The 25,725-nt window shown below is 39.3% G+C and overlaps 1 protein-coding gene across 1 annotated transcript in view; it reads right to left on the bottom strand.

Moving 5' to 3' along the window:
• Positions 1-25,725, bottom strand: part of LOC134655850 (protein pellino) — a 105,001-nt gene that overhangs the window by 64,212 nt on the left and 15,064 nt on the right. Inside the window, exon 2 of the mRNA XM_063511341.1 lies at positions 11,610-11,714. Coding sequence (XP_063367411.1) covers positions 11,610-11,714 — 105 coding nt within the window. The remainder of the gene's footprint in view (positions 1-11,609; positions 11,715-25,725) is intronic.

The following is a 25,725-nucleotide window of genomic DNA, read 5'->3' as shown; positions in this document are numbered from 1 at the left end:
CAGATACTATTGCATTTGCAATTTGCAATAGAGTATCAAGTTATCGGTGAACGCGTTGACTGTACCTAGATAGTTGTTTAACAATTGGATATACGAGTATGTATATGTTTTCCCTTAACTTTGCGCTGTCTATAGAAAAGAAGCGAACGAGTTAAGCATACTATGATGTATTATAACCCAGCCGTATTCGCGATTTCAGACTTTGAAACACCCGAATTTTGTAAAACACATATCACATAAATTTTATTTTTAAAACATTTTCATATGTATGTATTTTTAAACTGTCATTCGTAAAAGCTGAAAACACTGATTTTCCTTCGTATTTGACTAATCTATTAGACTACCTACGTCTAGTCCCTAGATTACGTCTATATCGATAGAACACAACAACCGCTACACTTATACTTACATCATTATATGTGACAGCATTATATAACGACACAAAGGCTTGCGGCTCCTCTCATGAGACCGGCACAACATTGTCCAACTTCTTGCTCTTGTAAAACAATGTACAACTCCTTCAAACAAACGGTCATAAGCGACATACTCGCCAATGGCCGTTACGACGTTCGGGTGTAAGGTAAAGCGGGGTTCTGTGAAATATCAGCTGTTGATGATTTCAGTTACGTAATTGTAATTAATGATAAAATTTCATTTGTGGAGTTCATGGGAAATGTCCTTCCGAGTACGGATGGTTCGTTAATTTCTCTATCATTGATCTTCGTTTGATTCTTAATGAAAGCGACATCGTATATCATACACAACTGAGATAACAACTATATTATTATCTGAAGACTGAAAATTAGACGCAGTTTTATAAAGGAAAGACGCATTAGATATACGTGTTACTAGCTGCGTAGCGCTTTACACTTTCCTCTTGGAAATACCCGGCCGCGAAATTTTTGTTTATCAAATATGTGAGAAAAATAAGTAGGAAACAAAAGTAACACAATTTATTTGTTTTCTATGCGTTTTTGTTGGAATGGTGTTTGTTTGACTTCATTGGGTCATGTAATGTAAATGTCAGTAGTGAAATATTACTCTTCTTCTCTTCTCTGTCGTATCGCTCTTGACAGAGCGGTCGTGGTCACGTTGAGGCGTCCGCATCAATAGTAGAGGCGGACACAGCTCTTCGCACGATCTCCCGCTATTTCTCCCTGTTATACCTACGTAGATATTACGGTTTACAGTTAAATAGATATTTAGTATTTTGCAGCCTTCATTACTGTAACAAAATTTTTAAGATCAAAATCGTACTATGAATACAAAATGGGGGTACAAAAATCCGGTCGTATGATAGTGAGATGCGCAGGTGAGTTATTCCAAAATAAGATCAAATTGTCATCAAATTATAAGCCCGAAGCGGCCTTCAGTTCTTTCAATGCTTTTTGTCACTTCTTAACCTACTTAGTAATAGTGGAAGTGAGATAAGACATCGGTAAATCAGTGGCAGTGACGCCTGCGTGACATAATAGTGCTCGTGTGATGTGAATTCAGTATCGGCAAATTGCCTAGCGTGCCTAGACTGTCTCACGGAAGAGTAACCTTTCCCACGCATATTTATGTATCGATTGCGATGTCTACCTTTATGAGTTGATAATATCAATAATTTAGTACATGTTTTATGATATAATGTAAAATACGCAGCGTCCTCGGTCAGTGTATCAGCCTAACAATCCAGCGAGAAAATGCTGCCAGCATCTTCAGGCCCCTGCTGCAGGGGCAATTTTTGGATTGTTTTAATTTAGTTCTATTTTAGATTTATTTAATTATACTTTCTTTAGTTTAAGCAATTAAGGTTAGTTTTATTATTTAATTTAATCAAAACAAAATATTATTTTTATTATACACATTATTTAAATAAATAAAGAATATACATCAAATTAAGTAAAATACGTCACGTTTTTGTTAACTGCTGTTAACAAAATATAATACTATCATGTTTTTTCATTTTAATTTCATTAAACAATTAAGGCGGCCGGATGTCTTTGTTCTTTTAATATCTGGCGGTCTAGCATAAGTTGCGTTCTCGCGCGCGAGTCCATACTTGAAGTCGCGCTTGATGTATGGAGTCGCGCGCGAGAACGCAACTCATGCTAGACCGCCTGTTTGAGATAGTCGAAACGTTTAGTTGCCTAATCATTCAAATGTCAGAGTCGGTGCATGCTTTGACTGATAAACAGTAATGTTTTTTATTTTATTTTATGGTTTCTATGTATGCATATACCTATATCACTACGTAGTATAAAACAAAGTCGCTTCCCGCTGTCTGTCTGTCCCTATGTATGCTTAGATCTTTAAAACTACGCAACGGATCTTGATGCGGTTTTTTTAATAAGTAGATAGAGTGATTCAAGAGGAAGGTTTATGTACAATTTGTTAACCCGTGCGAAGCCGGGGCGGGTCGCTAGTTATACTCTCAACTCTGTTTATAGTTTTCTGCAACTGGATCTTTCCATCTATATTGTGCACATTGCTAAACCATAAATAATCGCAAGATCCCTTTGGAAGTATGTTATTCAGAAACGTGACACATTAATTAGGGTCATCGACATTGACAACTAAATAGGACAGTGTCGCTTCATTGTCGCCCAAAAGGTGAACATACTCGTGCTATTTCTGAAGAAGCTTCCGTGTTATCGCTCCGAGTATTCTTGTTGCACGTCTGCGGTCATTACAGTCGCATAGCGAACTCGGGCGAATCGCTATACGTATAGAGTCCGCCGTCTACGGTAAGTCTGCACGCCAAGTGCTACGTCAAGCATAGCACGGAGCACGACCATAAATTGGTCACTGCGAAAAAGGAGCCCCGCTGCCGAACATATGGCTACCTCTCCATTAAGGTGCATATGAGCGAAGATGAGAGGAATCAACCAATAACATTGGTTGTAGTCCACGTCTCTTCTCCGCTGGATAAACACCAATGTCCAAATTCAAAATTTAAATCCAAGGCGTCCAGCAGTTGCAAACTTTTCAATGATTTGGGGGCGTTGAAGAGACACCATAATCGCCTTGCCGATATTAGAATTAGATAGCATAAGACCCTCTGTTCCAATCTTCCAATTATGGTTCCCTTCGGATGTAGCCAAGTAAGGCTTTGGCGTCCAAGTCATACGCTGTGTCAATAGAAAATAACGCTGCACGCAGCGGCCGGTGCGGCGTCAACCGTAGACCAGAGATTTCGAGATTACGTTACATACAACTTTTTTTTTTTTTTTGACGCAGGGGTAAATGCATTTAGGCATCTCACCCCCGGACTGGGGAAGCCCATTAGGTATGTGGGACTCGCTCCTCCCGTAACTCCCTCTGCTTAGCAGAGGGAGACGTTACATACAACTTACACCAGTTCGATTGAAACCAGACTAGCTGCGCTCGCGCAAGTCGCGCAACCAGCGCGAACACATGCGGTCTGCGTCGAAACAATGCGTCGAATCGAATCGCTTTCGTAACGCGCGGTTATAAAAGGTTAACGATTTTAATATAAGCTCGGAACGTCGTAAACCTTGCTTATGGTTTTGAATTAAGAATGCACGTGTTGTACAGACACGTGTAGCGAACAATTATTGTAATTATTAAGGCCGTATATCGTTGTAATAAGGTTTAATTAAGTTTGTCGTTTGTCAATAAAGGTGTCCTGTAAGGTGAGCCTTTAGGCCTTTACAATGACAAAGAGCATTTTGTCGAATGTATGGAGGGGTTATGTGAAGGGTTTGAGAAGGAGAAGGGTTATCAAATTCTACCAATCTCATCTGAAATATGAAATCAAGGAAAACCTGGTAACTCTACAATATAATTTGGGGTTGCGGGTCTTTCTACAGCTCTTTCAAATGTTATTTTATTTGACATGTCTATGCGATGACAGCTGTCACGCCCTTTTTAACGCTTATCACCCCGTCGAATGTCGTCGATGTGTTTCCGTGACAGCCTTACCCCTATTTTACAAACCGGGCTGTCCTCCAAGGTGTCAACCGTCAAAATATTGAAATACCCAATGATGGACACTCTCCTGGCTATAGGATTCCCATTAATGTTTAATTTGTGCCATTTTGAATAAGTAAGGGATTTTAGAGCGGATGGCTCTTATTTATTTATTACGATGCTTGAATACAAATACGATGCTATCGGACGTAAGCGCCATCGTCCCTAAGGTCTCTCTTTATATGGAACGACACAATCAAAGAAACTGTCATCAATCGAAGTTTCAATGAACGCCGAATAAAATCACGTCAACCGATTGCCCGGTTTAATCGCTTGTTAAGATTTAGTGCCGAGTCTTAAGTGGTTACAGTAAACGATTGGTTAACCTTAATTTGTCGAGAATGCGGGCTCGGATAGCCGAAAGTTTGTTGACATTTAAGGCTTCGTCACACAGGCGCGTTTTCCGGGCGGGGCGTGAGCGTTTTATTACCTATATGTAAAAGCGGCGCGCCCCGCTCACGCGCCGCCCGCCCGGAAAACGCGCCTGTGTGACGAAACCTTTAGGCTGGAAACAGAGACTGCGTGGGGCGGCGCTGGAGTTGATGATAAATATAAACTAGTTCAGAAAAGATCTATTGAATCTTATACAACAGGGTAAGGCATACAATACAGGATAAGGCTCTCTCGATGTTAGGAAGAAAATACCGCTAATACATTACAATAAGAGAGACCCCACACTAGCGTCTCCCGAGCGTCAGCCTCTAGTCAACTCTATGGCTACTGCTCGGCGCAACATTGGCGCAACTGCGCAGCGGCACCATTTCCCATTGCACTGACGATACCTAGTCTTTCTAATTGAACTGGACTGGATATGGTTGCCGTACAATCATAGACTGGTCAAAGTAGCTATTAGCTGGCATGCTCCGGATGGTCGTGGCACGGGCAAAACGAGAAAGTGATTGCGGAACGACCTAGATGCGTTTCAGCAGAATAGGGTACTTTTTGTTCTGTTCAGTAATATACTTCCTACAGTGCAGTAAGACCAGTAAAAAAAGCACAAAACTAAATTTTGCAGACATCACCGATTCACCTCTAGATACTATAATCATAATCACTGTACTACTCACTAAACTAGTATATGTAAGCGGTCAGCGGAGCGGCATTTTTAGGGTTCCGTACCCAAAGGGTAAAAAGCGGCCAAGTGCGAGTCGGACTCGCCCATGAAGGGTTCCGTATTTAGGGGATTCATGACGTATTAAAAAAAACTACTTACTAGATCTCGTTCAAACCAATTTTCGGTAGAAGTATGCATGGTAATGTACATCATATATTTTTTTAGTTTTATCATTCTCTTATCTTAGAAGTTACAGGGGGGGGGGACACATTTTACCACTTTGGAAGTGTCTCTCGCGCAAACTATTCAGTTTAGAAAAAAATTATATTAGAAACCTCAATATCATTTTTGAAGACCTATCCATAGATACCCCACACGTATGGGTTTGATGAAAAAAAAAATTTGAGTTTCAGTTCTAAGTATGGGGAACCCCCAAAATTTATTGTTTTTTTTTCTATTTTTGTGTGAAAATCTTAATGCGGTTCACAGAATACATCTACTTACCAAGTTTCAACAGTATAGTTCTTATAGTTTCGGAAAAAAGTGGCTGTGACATACGGACGGACAGACAGACAGACAGACATGACGAATCCATAAGGGTTCCGTTTTTTGCCATTTGGCTACGGAACCCTAAAAACGGGACCCTATTACTAAGACTTCGCTGTCCGTCCGTCCGTCCGGCTGTCGCCAGGCTGTATCTCATGAACCGCGATAGCTAGACAGTTGAAATTTTCACAAATGATGTATCTCTGTTGCCGCTACAACAAATACTAAAAATAAAATAAAATAAATATTTAAGGAGGGCTGCCATACAACAAACACGATTTTTTTGCTCTATTTTTTGTTGATGGTGCGGAACCCTCCGTGCGCGAGTCCGACTCGCACTTGGCCGGTTTTTTACTTTTTATTATAGTTCAAATGGAGAGCAAACGTGACTTGAGACGAAAGATTGACAATGTCGTGACTGTGTGATACCAGAATTATACTGGAATTAACTGGAATAAGAATTTTTAATATTGAATGAAGAGCAAAACTTTTTGCAGTCGGTTTCACGTTCATTCAACAAACCGCGCTTAAAAGCATTTAAATATTTGGGTTGACTCAAATAAAACAACTGCGGTCTACATTTCGACGTAAGTGGTCTACGGATCTACGGATTCGAAAGTTTAACGACAAGAAAAATAAATGTCATTTGCGTGTACAGTACAATCAACCAATTCAAAATATTAGGCCACGGGCGCAGTGGGTTGTATAATGACATAATGATCTAAGTACAAAAAAATGACAACGACGTGTCGTTGACGTTCTGCGACAAGGTTCCATTGGCCTCCAAACGCCGAACAAAGACGATAAGATGCTACCTTATGGCTGGAAACAAAACAAAGCCGTTTGTGAGAATGCAAGACTGTATTGCCGGATTAATTGAAAAAGAGCGTATGTTCCTTAATCGTAAGTGCACATAGGACGGTCTTGTGTTGCAGTGTAATAAGTATGCATAATATGCGTTGCCCGATAAGCCAGTGTCCGTAAAGATTAACGAAACAAGGACGTTGATGACAGTGTCTACGATAAAGACATAACTTCTATTGACCGTGTTTTGCGGCAGCAGTGGTTACAAACCTATCGTGGCAAGGGCCATTAAGATTACTTTCTTAGCAGGAAAATTTAAGGAAAAGATTGAAGTTGGCAGTGTTCAATGGCAGGGGCAATGACAGTATTTCTTTTGAAGACTACAGCTCATGGTCACTTAGGGACTGCTGAATGTTATGTCGGTCTCTCTAACACACCACCACACCATATTGGCAGTGACTTAACGCGGATATAAAAGGAAATCGAAACGAAGAGAAGCAAAGTTAGTTATAATATGAAATTACTTAAATAATTCGTAATAAGTACTCTTATCCTATTCGTAGACCCTGAATAGTTTCCGCAGATTTTTATCGCAATTCATAATAACTATTAAAACAATTATATTGACCTTGTGCGTGCCACCTAACGGACGCATCTTTTTATTTACGACTGTTTCGTCGGAACGTCAGTAACGCAAAGCAAGCGTAGTCTTTTTTGCTAAACACGCATTTTAAAATACTAAAATTACTGTTCAATTGGCTAATTCAATCATCCTTCTTTTGTACTAAAAAGTAAAATGGCAAATTGAGGCAATCAATATTAGTGTCCGGGCATTAAAAAAAATTACTTTTCCTGATTTATTCAAGGAAAACATATTTACACGGTTTTTTGGGGCAACCCAAGAGCGTTCACAAAGTAATTAAGCTATGACTAAGGAATAAAACTACACGCTTCCAACAAATGGCACAAACGTAATTCCATGAATCGTGAGGGCAGTGATAACTTTGAACAAGAATCCAACATTATGTTATTGGTCACATCACGTATTATTTTATATTCTGAGGCGAGGTGACTTAATCGAATTTAATATTAAACGCACTGGGAATATCAAGTTACTAATATGTGGCATTACCGAGTAAGAACTTAATAGGAGCAAGAAACATGCCACTAAACTAAACAGTACATATACCTATGTAGTTTGCGACTTCTGCCATCTTCTGTTGGTTACATGGAGTTTGCACTGGCCTCTACACACGTTGCAACAAATCGCACCTGATTTTAGATAAATACCGGTTAAGAAGGTGCAACGAATTCAATCGATCCATCGATCAAGTGCCGCGTAACGCAAATTGCATGCGATTATCGGCGACGTTTTGTAGAAGCGTTTATTTAGTACGGCCACCGAGTACAGTTTTTAACATGGAGTGGTAAATCGAACATGACTTTGTGAAACGTATTATTTTACACGAGTGTTACTCTATTCGATAGATACACTATGATAGATACCCACGTAGTGAGCAAACTCGCGTCTGCATCGCAGTACTATCTACTATCAGTCAATATTGTCTCGTATCGAACTATCGAGTCAACAGAGCAGTGTATGATAAAAGAAGTAGGTAGTATGTATCACGGTTGCTATATGCTTATGTATTTGTGATTTTATCTCGTCCTGTATCTGTTCGTATTTATTTATATAGCTTCACCTACTGATAGAGTCGGACCAACCTAAAGGAACCTTAACTCTGCTTGGCATTTGCAATGACAAGTGGCAATGCTATCATTAATGTCTCTTCCTTACTTTGTTATATTCGAGTCGGTGGAAAGATAGCTTAGACGGACTCTATCGCCATCAGTGACTGTGTCGCGAAACTCGCAAACGTATTCGCTAGGTGCACGACTGGTGCTGCCCTCATTTTGTCGGCTTTTCTACGTTAAATCTTATTGAGTAAGATTAGTTCAAGCAGCTGCCGCTGTAGTACTAATGTGAGACATTCCATAAGATTACCTGTGTTTGTGACAATCAGCGCCACTTCTCCCTCCACCGACTTTGCTAATAGCAGCAATCTTGAGTACGGTTAGCTCCAAAAGGCTCACCTGTTCTTTATATAAAACTTGTTGAGCTGACAAGTTCAAAGCGCGGTGTTGCATTTAAAATGCTGCTACAACAAAATGGTAATAAAGGACATATATTTCCAAGTCCGAATTTAACTGTGTTTTGTTTGGTTTTGTATAACATAACAGGACAGGGTAGTTGCGGAAGCTTTGCAAAAATTGTGCATGTGACTAGGAAATACATTATAACTTACACAGAAAACGTGTGTTTCTACGTATGTGAAGCTAATCACGTTTACCTGATTACTGGACCTTCACACAGATAGTTAGCCAAGGGCAAAACTAAGTGTCGGTCGATAGTTCGTGGAATATGGACTTCCATATTGCATGCACGCAACGCAGCGCTCATTCTGTGTATGCTTCCAATATGTTTAATATTGATCGTGAACTATGAATCGTAAGGTCAACATTTAATAGAAGAATTTGTAAAGGGCATGATACAGTTAACTAAAAAGACCGCCATGCTACTCTGTCCAAAGCCGTTGCTATGCCGTTGTATGGCTTTGGACAGAGTAGCATGGCGATCTTTGGTGTCGGAGGCCAAGATCCACTTTGGGTCGTTGCGCCACAACAGTAGTAGTAGTATGACACATCAGTTAAGGTCTGACTATACTACTTATTGGCTAAGTGGGGGTGAACGAGGCAGACTCCGGTATCCTTCCCGCAGTTTAAGGAAATCATGTGGGTCACTCCAATGCTCTACAAAGAAAGTAGAAAATTGGCAGGCGTTGAAAGCACTAAGCTAAGACCCTCAGACATGAGATGTCTATATACCTATAGTTATTCAGTGGTTTGTCCTAACACAGCAATACTCTTGATTAAGTAACCATCCCTACCAATCTGCAACTGGATTCTGCCATTTACGAAATTTATTTTGGATTTAATAGTCCTTACGCGTAAGCCCATGTTAGACGGTGTAAGCTTAAGCTAGTGTGCAGCGAAACAGACAGTAATATTTTTGAGATGCAGAGAAGGAAAACAAACGAACCGTGTGATGGTCACGATTCCAACAAGTTTTTTCTCCACGCCACATGTCGGTTAGAATACCAATAAGTAACGATTATCCTACGATAATAACCCGACCGGTTACAAAAAGGAGTGAGCGGTAAGGCAGACGTATTTTATTACGCTTTCTCTTCATAATCGGAATCAGACAAGCGGGTCTTATCGTTAGGAAGTGAACTGGATTGACGAGTTATATTAACAATACTCTTCGTGTTAAAAACGAAGAGTGTTCAATGCTTTACCTCAGATATGGATATTCGATTCGGGATTAGAATAATCGGAACGTCTAGGACAAAAACACCTTTAAACTCTATATTGGCAAAGACTTCCTTAGTCCTAGACTTATTTAGACTAGCCTACAGTAGTAAGTTGCCCATGGGATTTGAATTATATCAGCACCATCGTCAGCTCCAGTGTCAAAATTTCCCCAAAAGAGTCAACGGGCTACATGATATAACTTTAAGTCGCATCAGAAACAGTCAGTCAGTTTTTAGGGTTCCGTACCCAAAGGGTAAAAACGGGACCCTATTACTAAGACTCCGATGTCCGTCCGTCCGTCCGTCCGTCCGTCTGTCACCGGGCTGTATCTCACGAACCGTGATAGCTAGACAGTTGAAATTTTCACAGATGATGTATTTCTGTTGCCTCTATAACAACAAATACTAAAAACAGAATAAAATAAAGATTTAAGTGGGGCTCCCATACAACAAACGTGATTTTTGACCGAAGTTAAGCAACGTCGGGCGGGGTCAGTACCTGGATGGGTGACCGTTTTTTTGCTTGTTTTGCTCTATTTTTTGTTGATGGTGCGGAACCCTCCGTGCGCGAGTCCGACTCGCACTTGGCCGGTTTTTTTAAAGAAGACCTGCCATCACAGAAGCCGAGACCAATGAAAAGACTTGGGAGAGAAACTAATCGTAAATCTCAAAATGGATCGGCGGCGCATTGTGAACGCCCTTTTCATATAAAAGAAACATTAGCACATTAATAAAATAAGTTTAGTGAGTACCTGTTCATATTTGAGTCTACAAATCTAGCTGAAACACTCGTGTCGTGACAAAGAACCGTGAACTGGTTTAATTAACAAAAATTCTTCGATACATCGTTATCGTTACACAATAATGGATTCACACGCATCGCATGCGCATACATGTATTACGTGCGCGGCGGCTGCACAAAGACGTAAGCGCCTTTTATTTACTTGATTTGTTATACGATGTACAATGTACATATAATAATCCGAAGCAAAGTAATTCGACATTGCATGCGATAACAAACATATTACAAACATACATTAAAGAAAATACAGATTCTTCGGCTGCCCGAAGAGCGATTAAAATTGAAGCAATGTCTTCAGCTTTTGTGGATGACGACATAACACTTAGTCTACTTGGCCAGTTACATACAATAATCATTAACTAACACGTAAAATTAATATATCATAATACTCATAACATAATTTAACTGTGGCCTTTCTGAAGATTCACGAACTTAAACTACCATCAAGCAGCAAACCAGCAGCAGGAATATAAATTGTTAAAAATTGTTGTGTACTTTGTGATAAATAAATAAACCCTAATCTCCTTGAGACGTTTATAAATGGAACTTCAAAATGCATAATAGTCTCGATCGGAAGCGACGTCAATGCGTGATCATTGGTTGTTATCATCACTCACACCACTTTGTAACCAACCAGTATAAGCGTGTACTCTAATCAAGCTGAATTAACACGGAGATCTAGACCTCATTTATACTGGTTCTTCAAAAGTGGAATAAACCTTGTCTTAACCTTGCGTCGAACATTTGAGATTAATGCCGGCTAATGATCATGATCTGACCCAGAGAGCAAATCAAATGGCTGGATATTGTGACGCCTATTAAGATGTGTAGAATTAACATAAGGCGGTATGGTTTTTTTTAATTGTCCAAATGTCATTAATTCTGACCACGCTTTGCACAAACTTGGCAGTGAGAACGCACACATACCATTCTTGACGAAGCAGTTGGCATGAAAACTTAGCGTGTTTCGACTCTAGCCTGATAGTTGTAATAAGGCTCAAAGTCGCATGGCGGTGGTCACAATAATATGTAAGATGGAACAGGTAGTTACCCAAGTATGACGAGCTCGCCATATTTGACGAGAGGCTTTGGCTTCTGTTCAGAACCGCTCTCGCCAGCTTCCTCCAAAATAGGTGATTCCGCACTGTCCGCAGCACTGTAACAAAACAAACATACACTCAATAACAATCAGGTTATCTGCACATAACTACTATTTAAATCTGTTGTGTTATGTGTATATCGTTGTCTGAATTACCAAATCACCTGCTTTTGTATTAGCTAAGTTTAAAATTCTTAGAAACAATAGCTGTATGTCTAGTTTGTTGGTTTTTGAATGTTTTTTACTTTTTATTTCGTCTGCCAAGGTACGGTACAATAAAACAATGTACGGCGCCGCGCTGCACCGCCCACGGAATCCTATTCTTCGCCGAACGGAAGATTAAATTTAATGAATGCAGTAAGCGTTGCTTAGATAGGGCCGAGAAGTGGTTCAAGCGCTGAGGTGAGCCGAGTTCTAGAGTAAAACAGTATAAAATGAGCTTGAGGCTAATAGAGCTAGGCTACGTGTACGTAGACGTGCACGTGCGTGTGCAATGTTAGAGCCGCACGTCACGCACGCGGTGTTCCGTCTTTCATAAAGTCACTCTTTTACGTCTCCGCACACGCATCCGGTGTGCACACGCCTTGATAGTTTGACGTGTACTGTAAAGTTGTAAGAATTTTAGGTCATTCTCCGAAACCGCGTGTGTAGGGTTGCCAGATGGTCGGGATTCGGCGGGATTCTCCCGATTTTTAGCATGTGTTCCCGATTCCCGACGAAGTGAAAATTGTCCCGAAAAACAGCTTCACGTTATAAAACAATCATTTCAAGTTCCGAACTGTCGTCGAGCGAGCAAGCGACCCGCGTCGAGCCCGTCAGTGGGCAGAGCAGCTGACGCAGTGCCAATAATGTAAAATATCGTTGTTTTTAATGCAATTAATTTAATTTGATAGGTTTTTTTCCCGACTTAAGGCCCAAAATCCCGAAAAATTTATATTTTTTCCCGATAATAGCGGCTTTCGATCTGGCAACCCTACGCGTGTGCTATGTCACGCTCGAGAAATTTCATTTGAATCTTAAGATACTCCAATCTCTACCTCAACTCAACTTCAAGGTCCAGGGTATGCGTACCCGAAATGCGGTATCATATGTAGTGGTTCGTTCAAGCGATCGACTCACGATTGTAATGACATCGGCCGGAGACAGCTGTGGGTCAAGATTACGAACTAAATTACTAGCCAGTCATTTACAAAGCTTATCAACTCCGCCACTGACCAATATAACTCTAACTTCCTCTATGCACAACCTTTAACAATCAAGGGATCAAGTTATACTAGAAAAGTTTTCAGACACGTAAAGGATTTGTGAATAGACAAAACCGGTCGGAACCGATGCGTTACGCAACTCATAAACGAAATAAATAGATAATAAAAGGACCCAATAACTAAGTTATGTTCTAATATAAGTTCAGTTATTACACCATCAAAACATTCAAAACACCGGCTGTCAGCTTCGTAAAAGCGTTTAAGGCGTTGTATTCTGGGGACAATGTTACATAGACCGACCTAGTCGGCTATCAAATGAATCGACGTTTATACAAAGTTTAAAAAATGCATAAGTACATAGAAAGGCTGAACAATACTACCACATTTATGTCTTTGTACTAAATTATTGCTTGAAAAGAAGACGTTTTACTATCAAGCTCAATAACTAAGTAATATCCAGTCCTTAGTTATTACACTACGCGTTAAAAGCGTTTGAAGAGTGGAAGTGGGTTAGGTAAACATTATGCTATGGGCGAATCTTTGGCGGTTGTCAGTTCTTGCACTCTTGAGTGCTAGAATGTTCTTCCGTGTGCTTCCAGAGTCGATTGCTTCATAAGCCAGCATATGAGACTCTTGTAGCTGTTATGGATCTCGAGGTAAACGTTACAATGGTCCATTCAAGACCGGCTCGCTGAGCAATGATAATTATAAAACTTATCGATCGTCGATAAGCTATCGGCAGTATCAGTCCTATGCTCTGATGGAGAGAAATGGGCCACTCTATCTGCAACTGCGCCTACTTTCTTTGTGCTGTGAACACGATTGTTACAAAATCGGTCAAGTGCATGGAAGGTGCAGTTTTACCTGCCCTGATAACAGATATTGTGATATTTTCAATAGGTATTTTATTTTCGGTTTACAAAGTGTAAGTCTCTGATAAAGATACACACAAGTTTAAAGAGCTTCCAACAGTCAAGGGTAAACAATAAACATAGCGGGCACTAAACAGGACCTCATTGACATCCTTTAGACATGAACCATAAAAAAACAGTTGTTACATTGCGAACTGCTGTGCCATTACGACCGACCTATTAACCAACCTGCAGAGTACTCTTGCTTTTGTCTCGGTAAATGAGAGTTAAAATTGGGTCCTGTTTGTAAAAACAAAGTGTATCCTTTTTCATTGCTCTTATAAGTTAGAGCCGCTATGCTCTAAGAGTTTTTCAAAGAGTTTCTCAAAGCGCACCGCGAGCCTTGAGAAATAGCTAAAAGGGCTAAAACACAGTTTAGTAAACACAGTATAGTATGGCTCTTCTGAGGTGAACTTTTCGCTTCGAACCTTAATCTTTCAAACAAGGGCCATTGTCTCTATTATCACAAAACCGCTTGCTCCCGACTTAGCACGTGCCAGTACAACATTCATATTGAAAAACAACCGGTATCGTCATAGTATTAAGGTTCAAATTTAATGTCACTGATATTCTAGATATTACGTTTTGGTAGTGTAGGACGATAGACCGCCCCGAAGCGATACGGCACTCATATTATTTTGATACTTAGTGTGGTGTTAAAAATGAAACCCGGTTATTTATGATAAAGCGTTGTATATTTGTTATATAACAAAATCTAAGGTAACAATGTAAATTTAAGATTAATAAGTTTAACATAGGTATAATCAACATTTTTCCGTGTAGGTATATAAACAGTTATACTACTAGATAAAATCGTGTCATAAAAAATCAGATATAATCAATTTCTTTCTTATATTATAACCGACCTTTCTTCTGATCGTTGACACGTGACGTTTTGTTAGAAAAGCTGTACGCTTCAAAGCTCCACGTTTGCCTTATCAGTGTTTTTATTGTCACTATGCGTCGGCATCACATCAGAGGTGCTAATTTCACAGTATCGTTATTTTAAAGATAAGAAAAAATAACAATGCTTGCAGCTGCACCTTTGTAAATTATTACATTTACCACCGCAAGCTAATAATTTAAATAAAACAATATAATAAATAACCACGTTTCATTTTTAACACCACACTAAGTATCAAAATAATATGAGCGCCGTATCGCTTCGGGGCGGTTTATCGTCCTACACTACCAAAACGTAATATCTAGAATATCAGTGACATTAAATTTGAACCTTAATACTATGACGATACCGGTTGTTTTTCAATATGAATGTTGTACTGGCACGTGCTAACGCTCGAGCCAGCGGCTTTGCGATAATAGAGACAATGGCCTTTGTTTGGAAGATTAAGGTTCGAAGCGAAAAGTTCACCTCAGAAGAGCCGTACTATAACAGTAGTTTTGAGATTGTCGGCAAAAAAGCATTAAAAAACTAGCATTGGTTTATTAACTACAAACCCAAAAAACAAACCTAATGCCCTAGTGTAGTCCAGAAATAGGATCAAACCTCATTAGCGGACCGTGCTCACAGTGTCTCCTTAATAAATAATAACTTGCGGTCCCTGCAGGGCCGAGGGCATTGACCCCGGCCGTAATCATAGATGCCCGGGCCCGGCCCACTTCCACTGTTTTACTTTCTTTTCACTAAACCCGATCATGAGCGCTTGATGCTGGACTATAATTTAGTTGGTTTCTGTGTAAAATTCATCTTACTTTGTATGAACGAATGATTTATAAAATACCTATGTAAATTAAAAATAATAATAATAAACTATATTTGTTAATGATACAACGAATGACAGGTTAATGATTTGCCAAAAATTAAAAAGGTAATGTATTCGTGTTTCTTTCCTTCTAGCTTTATCTAACATACCTAATAATTATAATACCGTCTCCACAGACCCCACAGTGAATCATTTACAATCCGCTTTAGTTGGAATTTGGATGGATAAGCAATATTAGTTAGATTGGATTAGATAATAAGGAACAAAACTAACCACTGAACAAATTATATTAATAATACAGTTATTAATAAGAAAGTTAAGCCATCTGAATTCAAATTAATACTACTTGCATGTTTATGTACACATTATTAATACCTACTTTAACTTTCAACAGCAAATAATGGCTCATAAACTTAACGGAAGCGTTTTTATAATAAAAAGGTAAGATAACTTTATTAGATTTGCAAGTCTCGACATTTCCTCTTTTGTCTACAAAATAGGTAATAGAACTTCTCACATGCCTTTATTTCATTCCCACAAGGTTCACTTTCGCCTGGCGTGCTGATTGATTCACTGTTCACTACACCTTCCTGTCTCGGCGTCGTCGTCTCGTTTCGGTTTTTATTTTAGCATCGGCGGAAACGGCGTGACGACTGCGTTCTGAGAATGATTACTACGCGATACTACGTGTGAATCATTGCGGAGTCATTCGAGGGTTAGAACTTAGAACTGTGGGGAAGGGGTCATGTGGATATTTCCCCGGGTGATGAAACTTCCCTGATGTAATTATCTAATTATATGTATACCCAATAGTAGGTATGTAATTAAATGATAAGAATTGTGGGTTTTTGTTTTTTACCCACCTTACAAAACAGGAAAAGAAATGTTTTCGAATACCTAGGTATAATTATGTAATTTTACTGGTGGAAATAGGCATAGGTATGCATTTAAGTAATAAAATTAATCGTTGCATTTCTAGCACGTGCACAGATTGAACAATAGATCACAGGAAAAGATAGGATGGTCCTATGTACAAAGGTCACACTATTAATATTTATATAAGTATGAAGACGTCTATTTTTTTAAAACTTGATTATCTTGAATTTCGACAGCCTAATATTAAGCCATTGGAGAATTTTAATCGAATATTCTTAATAATTTGATCGAGATTCGTGTACACTCTCTGTCACCACCACACACCACACGTCGCGATATAAAGTGGCTGTATCGGCGTCCGGTAAAGGTGGGAAGGACGGAAGTGTTCGAGGAATCGCCTACACGACGTGAATTCCGCAGTTGTGATGAGTAAATTCATACAATTCGGATTTTGATGCGAAAACTTATCCACTGTGACAAAATAAAAGCTACAATTAATTAACTGGGATACGGAATGTGTCAAACTTTCTAGTTCATACAATTCGGATTTTGATGCGAAAACTTATCCACTGTGACAAAATAAAAGCTACAATTAATTAACTGGGATACGGAATGTGTCAAACTTTCTAGTTCATACAATTCGGATTTTGATGCGAAAACTTATCCACTGTGACAAAATAAAAGCTACAATTAATTAACTGGGATACGGAATGTGTCAATCTTTCTTTTATCGCATTAAGTATTTAAATATATTTATGACACACGTTCAAATGTTAAAAATATGTAATTCTTACATTAGTTCTAATTGAATATTTTTCACATGCTGCTTAGGGCCGGTACAGATGGACTGCAACCCGACTGCAACTTGCAGATGCAGTCGGCGTGCAGTTCCCATACAAATTGCAATCCGTCTGTATCGGCCCTTAGGTATCATTAACAAAAACAAAGCTTAACTAATCTAATCTGCGTACGATGAAATGATTTATTTATAGAATTAATTCAAAGAGACTAAATATAACACAAGGGTTACCTTTGCTTGCCCAACATGAAGAAATTAGGGCGGCAAGGCACCAAGATAAAAGGACGCATTAAGAAGTAGTTATCTATTTTTTCCTACATCGTTACTATGAGAATTTATGACGTTTCGCTTAGCATCAAACGAAAACATACAACTTATCTTTCGCTAGACTTTATCTCATTGTACTTAGGTTGAAAGTTCTGATACATACGAGGGGCGTTCAAAATATTCTCGGTATTGATATCTTACAACCTCTTCTAAAATTTCTTTCGTTACTGGCCGCTAAGGTTTATTCATTGACATTAAAAAAAAGTATAATTCGAACCGAGATGTTCTTTTGTTTTTCTGCAATTGCTGAACAAACATGAACATCATGTGGGAATTGACAATGTTAACTAAATTAGAACATCGATGCGTGATAAAATTCTTGACAAAACAGGGTAAAAATCAAAAAACCATAAAAGAGGAAATGGATTGTGTTTACCGTGAGTCTGCTCCTTCTTTATCTACCATTCAAAAGTGGTCAAGCGAGTTTAAACGTGGAAGGGAGAGTGTTGAAGACGACCCTAGACCTGGCCGGCCTGTAGTAGCTACTTCACAAGAAAATATTGATAAAGTGGAAAAACTTATATTGGAAGATGGTCGAGTGAAGGTAAAATCTATAGCACAAGTAACCAATCTCTCTATTGGTACCGTACATGATATTATCCATGACCATCTTAATATGTCAAAAGTAAGTGCAAGATGGGTTCCGCGAATGCTGACTCGGCTTCAAAAAGACATGCGTGTAGCTTGTTGTTCCGATTTTATTGACCTGTGCGGTGAAAATCCTGATGAGGTGCTGCAAAGAATAGTTACTGGAGATGAAACCTGGGTTCATCATTATGACCCAGAGAGTAAACAAGAGTCCATGCAGTGGCACATTAAGGGTTCAGCTCATCCCAAGAAGTTCAAGGTCATCCCTTCAGCTGGCAAGGTCATGGCCACGATATTTTGGGATTGTGAAGGAGTATTACTGATCGATTATAAAGAAAAAGGTGTAAATATCACAGGACAGTACTACGCTAACATTCTACGTCAATTAAAGGATGTAATCAAAGAAAAGAGGCGAGGAAAGTTAACCAAAGGTGTTATGCTTCTGCATGACAACGCCCCCGTCCATACTGCTCATATTGCCAAGGCAGCTATTGTTGAATGTGGGTTTGAAACTGTTACTCACCCACCGTATAGTCCGGACTTAGCCCCCAGCGACTTCTTTTTGTTCCCCAATCTTAAAAAGGATCTGCGTGGAAATAAATTTTCCGATGATAAAGCATTGAAGGCGGCAGTGGAGGAGCATTTTTACACCAAAGATAAAAAATATTTTTATGCAGGATTAAAAAAAATAATTGATCGATCTTTTAAGTGTATGAACATAGGGGGGGAGTATATTGAAAAATAAAAATATCAAACTTTTCGTACTTGTTTGTTTTCATTCTCATACCGAGAATATTTTGAATACCCCCAGTGAATACCTCTCGTAAGTTTTCATTCATAGAGCGCTGCGCTCGCGATTCATATAATCTGTCGCGTTCGTTAGTATAGATCAGGGCTCTCCAAACCCCGGCCCGCGAAGCATTCCAATCCGGCCCGCGGGAGCCAGGCTCCAGGGCTCCAAATGTTCGGCCCTAACAGCAGCAACCAGATCCCCCCCCCCCCCCTCGGCGCCGTTTGGAGTTTGGAGACCCCTGGTATAGATAGTATAGCTGAAGCCATTTTTTAGTACCTACATCCTTTGGCCAATATATTTAAAAAAATGTTACCTCTTCAGACAAATTGCTCCAGTCACTTTGACAATTTGCTTACTTAACATAAATTGTATATGCATAATAACAAATAAAACCGGTCAAGTGCAAGTCGGACTCGCGCACGAAGGGTTCCGTAGACCATTAGACAAAAAACGGCAAATTTGTAAATCACGTTTGTTGTATGGGAGCCCCACTTAAATATTTATTTTATTTTGTTTTTAGTATTTGTTGTTATAGCAGCAACAGAAATACATGATCTGTGAAAATTTCAACTGTCTAACTCAGCGGTCGGCAACCTTTTAGCAGCCAAGGGCCAAATAGTAGTTAACAAAGTAGACGCGGGCCGCACTTCGTTATTATTTATGATTTTATCAGACATTGTCGTTTGTCAATATTACATACAAAATAGCCAGGGAGGCTCGCGGGCCGCAAGTGACAGGTTCACGGGCCGCGGGTTGCCGACCGCTGGCTCTAACTAACACGGTTCATGAGTTGCAGCCTGGTGACAGACATACGGACATAATATATTTATAGCGTGGTATAATATATTTTTGTTTCAATATGCAGGTTACTTGATGTCACAACATCAATCTATGTGCGTTTTTTGACGACCGAATGTAAGGTGCGTTATAATTATGATGACCGAACAATGTCATCTCTTTTAGTGAGAAGTTGAGAACGTTAGAATTATGACTATTAGATTATGAAAACGATGTTGTAATGTTGATAATTCGAACCTCATACAATGGTTCAAGTACACCAGTTATACAATATCCAGTCCCTTGTTCTTACTTTCACCGTTCGCACGGTCACGATCTCAGCTGGGGTCCGGGCACTTTCTACCTTCGCTAGCCTCGGTGACATGAAAGGCTGAGCTGATGGATGGATGGATATTGTGACTTCCGAGTTTTAAATTTAGTAAAAAAAATAGGGTTTATGGATGAGGTTCTTGGTACCGGCAGCAGCGTCTATAAAATAACAACCTAAATTCTCAAAAAAAAAATGTTTTTTGTTTTTACTGGAACTATGGCTGATACGGAAAGCCAGAACCTTTGGCCAGAACTTTTAAAAAGAGAATAAAATATTGCAATGTGTATTGTGAAGTGCTAAAAAGCGTGACTGATAGCAATCGATGCCGTAATGTAGCTGATATTAACAAACTGCACCAGTCACAATAAACAATCATAACAATTAGACCAAAAAATATGTCTACGGGAATATCAAGAAAAAGAAAATGCAATCCGCTGATGCTTCAAATTATGATCTTTCCTGATATTATGCTCTACTGAGTCTTTCCAATTCATAAGCAGCTATAATAAGATCAACTGGAGTACAAAGTATCTCTTTTATACTTATTCTTCGAAACGTTTAGGAAGTTCTGTACGTTAAATGAGTCATTAACGGTCGTAATACATTTTAGTCAACCGGCTATTACCTAAACCGCCGAAATCACAAAAACAACTTCAAATTAGAACAACGACGGTCAATTTTCGTTAAACGTGCGACGAAAAAGATGCAGACAAAAGAGTATCGTTAAAATTAAATTAACACAGACGGACGAAGACGGGACGCTAATGGAACGAAATAGAAGAAACGAATATTCGAGTATTTCGAGTTGCCGGATTCTAGAGGCGAGAAAAAAACGCTTTGTGAGACAAACAGATGAAAATCTAAACCGCGCCGAATAAACCCACTTTTATACGTTTCGAATACTAGCAAAATAAGATGGTAACATGGCAACTCACAGCCACATTTGAAGTTAATAATGAGGCCTAAGTATTTAAAACTCTTTAATCCATGATTTAGATTTCAAGTCTATTAAACTTATACACTTGCCAGAAAAACTCCCACGTTTGGTGATCTAGCAACTATCCTATGTTGCTGGTAAACGCCACAGCGTAAACTAAGTCCACGATTCTGCAAACCGTTCTCTACTAATCAAATGAAATACATATATGTAGAATGAATAGACATCTCTTAGGTAACCATGTTCAATCCGAGACCCTATGGCACTTACCAGATTAGACCGTGGTCAAATTTTCTAATAAAAAAAATAGCTTTCCTTTATCTACCTTTACCTAAGAATACCTTTATCTTGGCCAAATAGTCTCTTTCCAGGCGCGACAGGAGAAAGAAATCCAAAGACGCACCGAAAACGCCTGGAAGAGCTATTGGTCAATGAAACACCTGATGAAGGGAGACCTACCTCTATCACTCAAGCGTAGGCTCATGGACATGTGCGTACTTCCAGTTCTCACCTACGGTGCTCAGACCTGGTCTTTGACGGAAGCTCAGAAGTCCAAACTCGGGGTTTGCCAGAGAGCTATGGAGCGCAGCATATTAGGTGTAAAATTAAGGGATCGAGTCCGAAACACCACGCTGCGCTCTAAGACTCGAATAATGGACGTAGCTCGGAAAGCGGCTAAGTTAAAATGGGACTGGGCTGGTCATGTCTGCCGAATGCCTGACGACTTGTGGGCCAAGTTAACTACAGAGTGGGAGCCCCACGAGTCTAACCGGGGAGCCGGCAGGCCTCGTCGGCGATGGCGGGATAACTTGAACTCCTTCTTGAGAGGCTGGCCAGATATTGCACTAAATAGAGACGAGTGGAGGAAGAGGGGGGAGGCCTTTGCCCAGCAGTGGGACACAGTGGGCTCTGAATAATAAATAATTTATCTAATAAAAAAACCGGCCAAGTGAGAGTCGGACTCGCCCACGACCCTGTTGTAATGGTACGAGCCTCCGTACCATTACGCAGAAAACGGCAAAAAAATCACGTTTGTTGTATGCCTCTTAAATATTTATTATATTCCGTTTTTAACCGACTTCCAAATCTCAAAGAAGGAGGTTATCAATTCGGTTGTATGTTTTTTTTTTTTATTTATTTTTTTTTATGTTTGTTACTCCATATCTCCGTCATTACTGGACCGATTTTGAAAATTCTTTTTTTGATTGTATGTATATGCATACAGATTGGTCCCGTTTTTGTCAAAACCCAGTTCTGATGATGGGATCCATGAGGAATCGAGGGAACTCCTCAAATCTTAAAGGCATACATATAGTGATTTTTGTGTTTTTATCAACAAATCAAGCATATACATTCAGAAACGTGACATTTGATGAAGTGGAACTGCTGATGATGATCAGAACGGAACTCTTCAACGACGCATAGTTCACGTTTGGCGATTTGTCCTCTTCGTTATGTTTGTTAAGCAAGTTTAGTTTTTAAGCCACATTTCTGTCAAGCTCGAGTTCTGATGATGAGATCCATAAGGAATCGAGGGAACTCCTCAAATCTTAAAGGCATACATATAGTGATTGTTGTGTTTTAATCAACAAATCAAGCATATACATTTAAAAGTAACATTTGAGGAAGTGTAACTGCTGATGATGACCAGAACGAAACTCTTTAACGACGCATAGCTCGCGTTTGGCGATTTTTTCTTTTCGTTATGTTTGTTAAGCAAGTTAGGTTTTTAAGCCATATTTATGTCAAGCTGAAGTTCTGAACATGGGATCCATGAGAAATCGAGGGAACTCCTCAAATCTTAAAGGCACACGTATAGAATTTTCTGTATTTTCATCATAAAATAAAGCATTAACATTAAAAACTGTCGCATTTGATGAACTGGAACTGCTGATGATGATCAGAACAGAACTCTTCAACGACGCATAGTACATGTTTGGTGATTTCGAATTTCGACTTTGACTTGGAATGGGACCCGGACTCGGATCCAGATCCGGACTCGTACCCGGATCCGGTTCGGACCCGGACCCGGACCTAGACTGGGATTCGGACTCGGACCTGGACTAGACCCGGACTCGGACACAGACCCGGACCTTGACCCGGAAAACTACTATGATACCTAAACTAAATAAACCACTATGATTACCTACCATAAAATGTAGGTATAAAGTATGATGAGGCCAAACCCCTCCCGCTCAAACCCCCGTACACCGCACCGCATGCGCCGTTAAGTGGGTTAGGTTAGGTTTGAACTGCTATCCTCACAGAACCGAACAAAAGTGGGTTAGGTTAGAACTGCGAGCCTTACAAAAACGAAATGCTTCCTTTTCTGCATAGCGCACCATCTACAATAATCTTTCACCGGGCCGCATAGAAGTCGGTTTTTTTTTCTTAAAAATTATTAGTATTTGTTGTTATAGCGGCAGCAGAAATACCTACATCATCTGTGAAAATGTCCACTGCCTAGCTATCACGGTTCATGAGATACAGCCTGGTATTACTAAGACCCTAAAATGAAGATCAAGTAAGATTTCGGCGTAATGGAAAACAGAGAGCATCTAATTGCATACCACGGTTCACTGGATACGAGTTGATAGCCCGCTTGATGGTCCAACGGCCATTCATTTTTTACCGAACCGACGCGGAAATCGACTTTGAATCGACTTGATCCGGGTAGAGTTCAATGATTTTAGTGCTTCTTAGAACAATAGCTTTTCTTAAGCTTGGGGGATTCGAATTTTTGTTATTGCCTTTCCTCTTTACCGAGGGGCTACCGCGAAAACCGAAATTCGCAAATTGCGGGGATCTTTCTCTTTTACTCCAATGAAAGCGTATTTAGAGTAACAGAGACAAATGCCCGCAATTTGCGAAGTTCGATTTTCGCGGTTATAGCCCTGTGATACTGTCGTAAGTAGGTACCTATGTCATCTGATTAACGTGGTGTTTGGATTGTACCAATATAATGCGGCATGTTATGTATATTGCGGCAATATGGTAATAGTAAGGCAGCCTCATAGGTTGTCGTAAGATAACGAGTAGCATTCAAAATTAATGCTAATACCAATTCATGGTATATGTAGGTTGGTACAGTTTCGATCCATTAATATTAACTAGTAGTAATGTCATACAAAATAATCTTAAAAGTAGGCACTAACAGACTTATTATGATGAGTAACAACTTAGATTATTATATTGGAATATTCTGGTCCATATAAGAGGCCACACATTCTAAGTTTAGAACCATGTCTTGTACATTTTACATATGTCTAGTTTTACATATAATATGGTACAATAAGTATCACGAAAGAAACTGGAGCTAATACTGATTGTTTTTTGTTGAGATGTGTAATGAATGGCACGCCTGCGGTGAGGTTGATTGCTTGTGGTGGTGTTAAGGAATTCCCGAATAACTTCGCAGTTTTACAATAATTAATGACATATTTTTCCTTATACAAATACATTACCTATTAGAAAGACTATATAGTATAAGCTGTGGTATAAGTAAATTTAACTATCGATCTTAAGACAGATTAATTAAATATTAAATGGGTCAAACGCGTTTTTAATATACAAGATATACAGTGTGTAAGTCCAATACGGGCAATAAATTAAACCAGATATAAGAATTTACCCGTCTAATAATTAATTAAGAAGTTTTTTAAAGTTACACTTAATATGACTCCGTAATGATTTTTTTTCACATGTACCAAGCAGCAATGTACTGCAAACATTAAGAAACAGAAGATGACATGACATTACGAGATACGAGCTTTTTATTGTAACTGCTAACAAACATTGACAGTTACTTTAAAAAGCTCGTATCCCGTAACGTGTGGTGTATTACATTGCGGGCCGAATTATTTTGTATGGTTAAATTTTCATTGCATTTCTAAGTAAAATGTATCTCAATATACTTTTTAGGTCCTATGCTAACCACCGTTTAAATATTCGCCCGTATTGGATTTACACACTGTATACAGTGGTACATACAGTACTAAAAGAAATTAAAAACTAGCTTAAATCTAATCAACGCGTTTTTTAAAATCGAATGTAGATCGAAATATTTCGCTCAATAACGAGGAATTTTATCGAGAGCCCTTCGCGTATGTCAGTCGGGTTCTCGGTTATTCGGGTGCATCATATATTTATAACATATAAAGAGACTTATGCTACTCGATCAAGTTCTACCTACAGGAATGGTTATACTTATTACGGAAGTGCCACTTTAAGTTCCACTTACGTGTGAACCACACAATCCACGCATAACGATATATTGAGTAATAGTAACGTGCATCGTTACAGTAATCGAAACAAATACTTAACACTAAAATCCAATGGCGCGGTATCTATAAATTTATAATGCAAAGCACGTTGTGTCCAATTGTTTCTTCCGTCGTAAAAAAATCTAAAATTGTCGCCGGTAAGTTGAAGATACAATTTATTGCAATGGGAGGTTTCCTGCGGCTGTCGTTATCATGTTTCTGTTATTCAAAAATGGGCTGTAACGACATTCGACAATCAAACAACAAAGCCTCCTGCGAAATGGGGAATCGAAATTTGGCCATCACTTTTGGATAATCGAGCGAATCACAAAACAAATGAGTAGACGAGCAAATAGACGAATGAATGGAAGAAATGGTTTGCAGTAGGCCCTCTGAAATATGGCGTTCAAGACGGCCTCTGTCATCCCACAGAGAACTGTAATTAAAATGGAGATCACAGCCAGAGTCGCAACTCACTTTTAAATACCGTAAAAGGGGGTGAGTAGGTGCAAAACTGAGATTCAAACCTCGATAACAT

This window comes from Cydia amplana, chromosome 17 (genome assembly GCF_948474715.1).
Source record: "Cydia amplana chromosome 17, ilCydAmpl1.1, whole genome shotgun sequence".
Lineage (NCBI taxonomy): Eukaryota > Metazoa > Arthropoda > Insecta > Lepidoptera > Tortricidae > Cydia > Cydia amplana.
The sequence above is the reverse complement of the archived record's forward strand: the minus strand, read 5'-3'. Positions and strand labels throughout refer to the sequence as shown.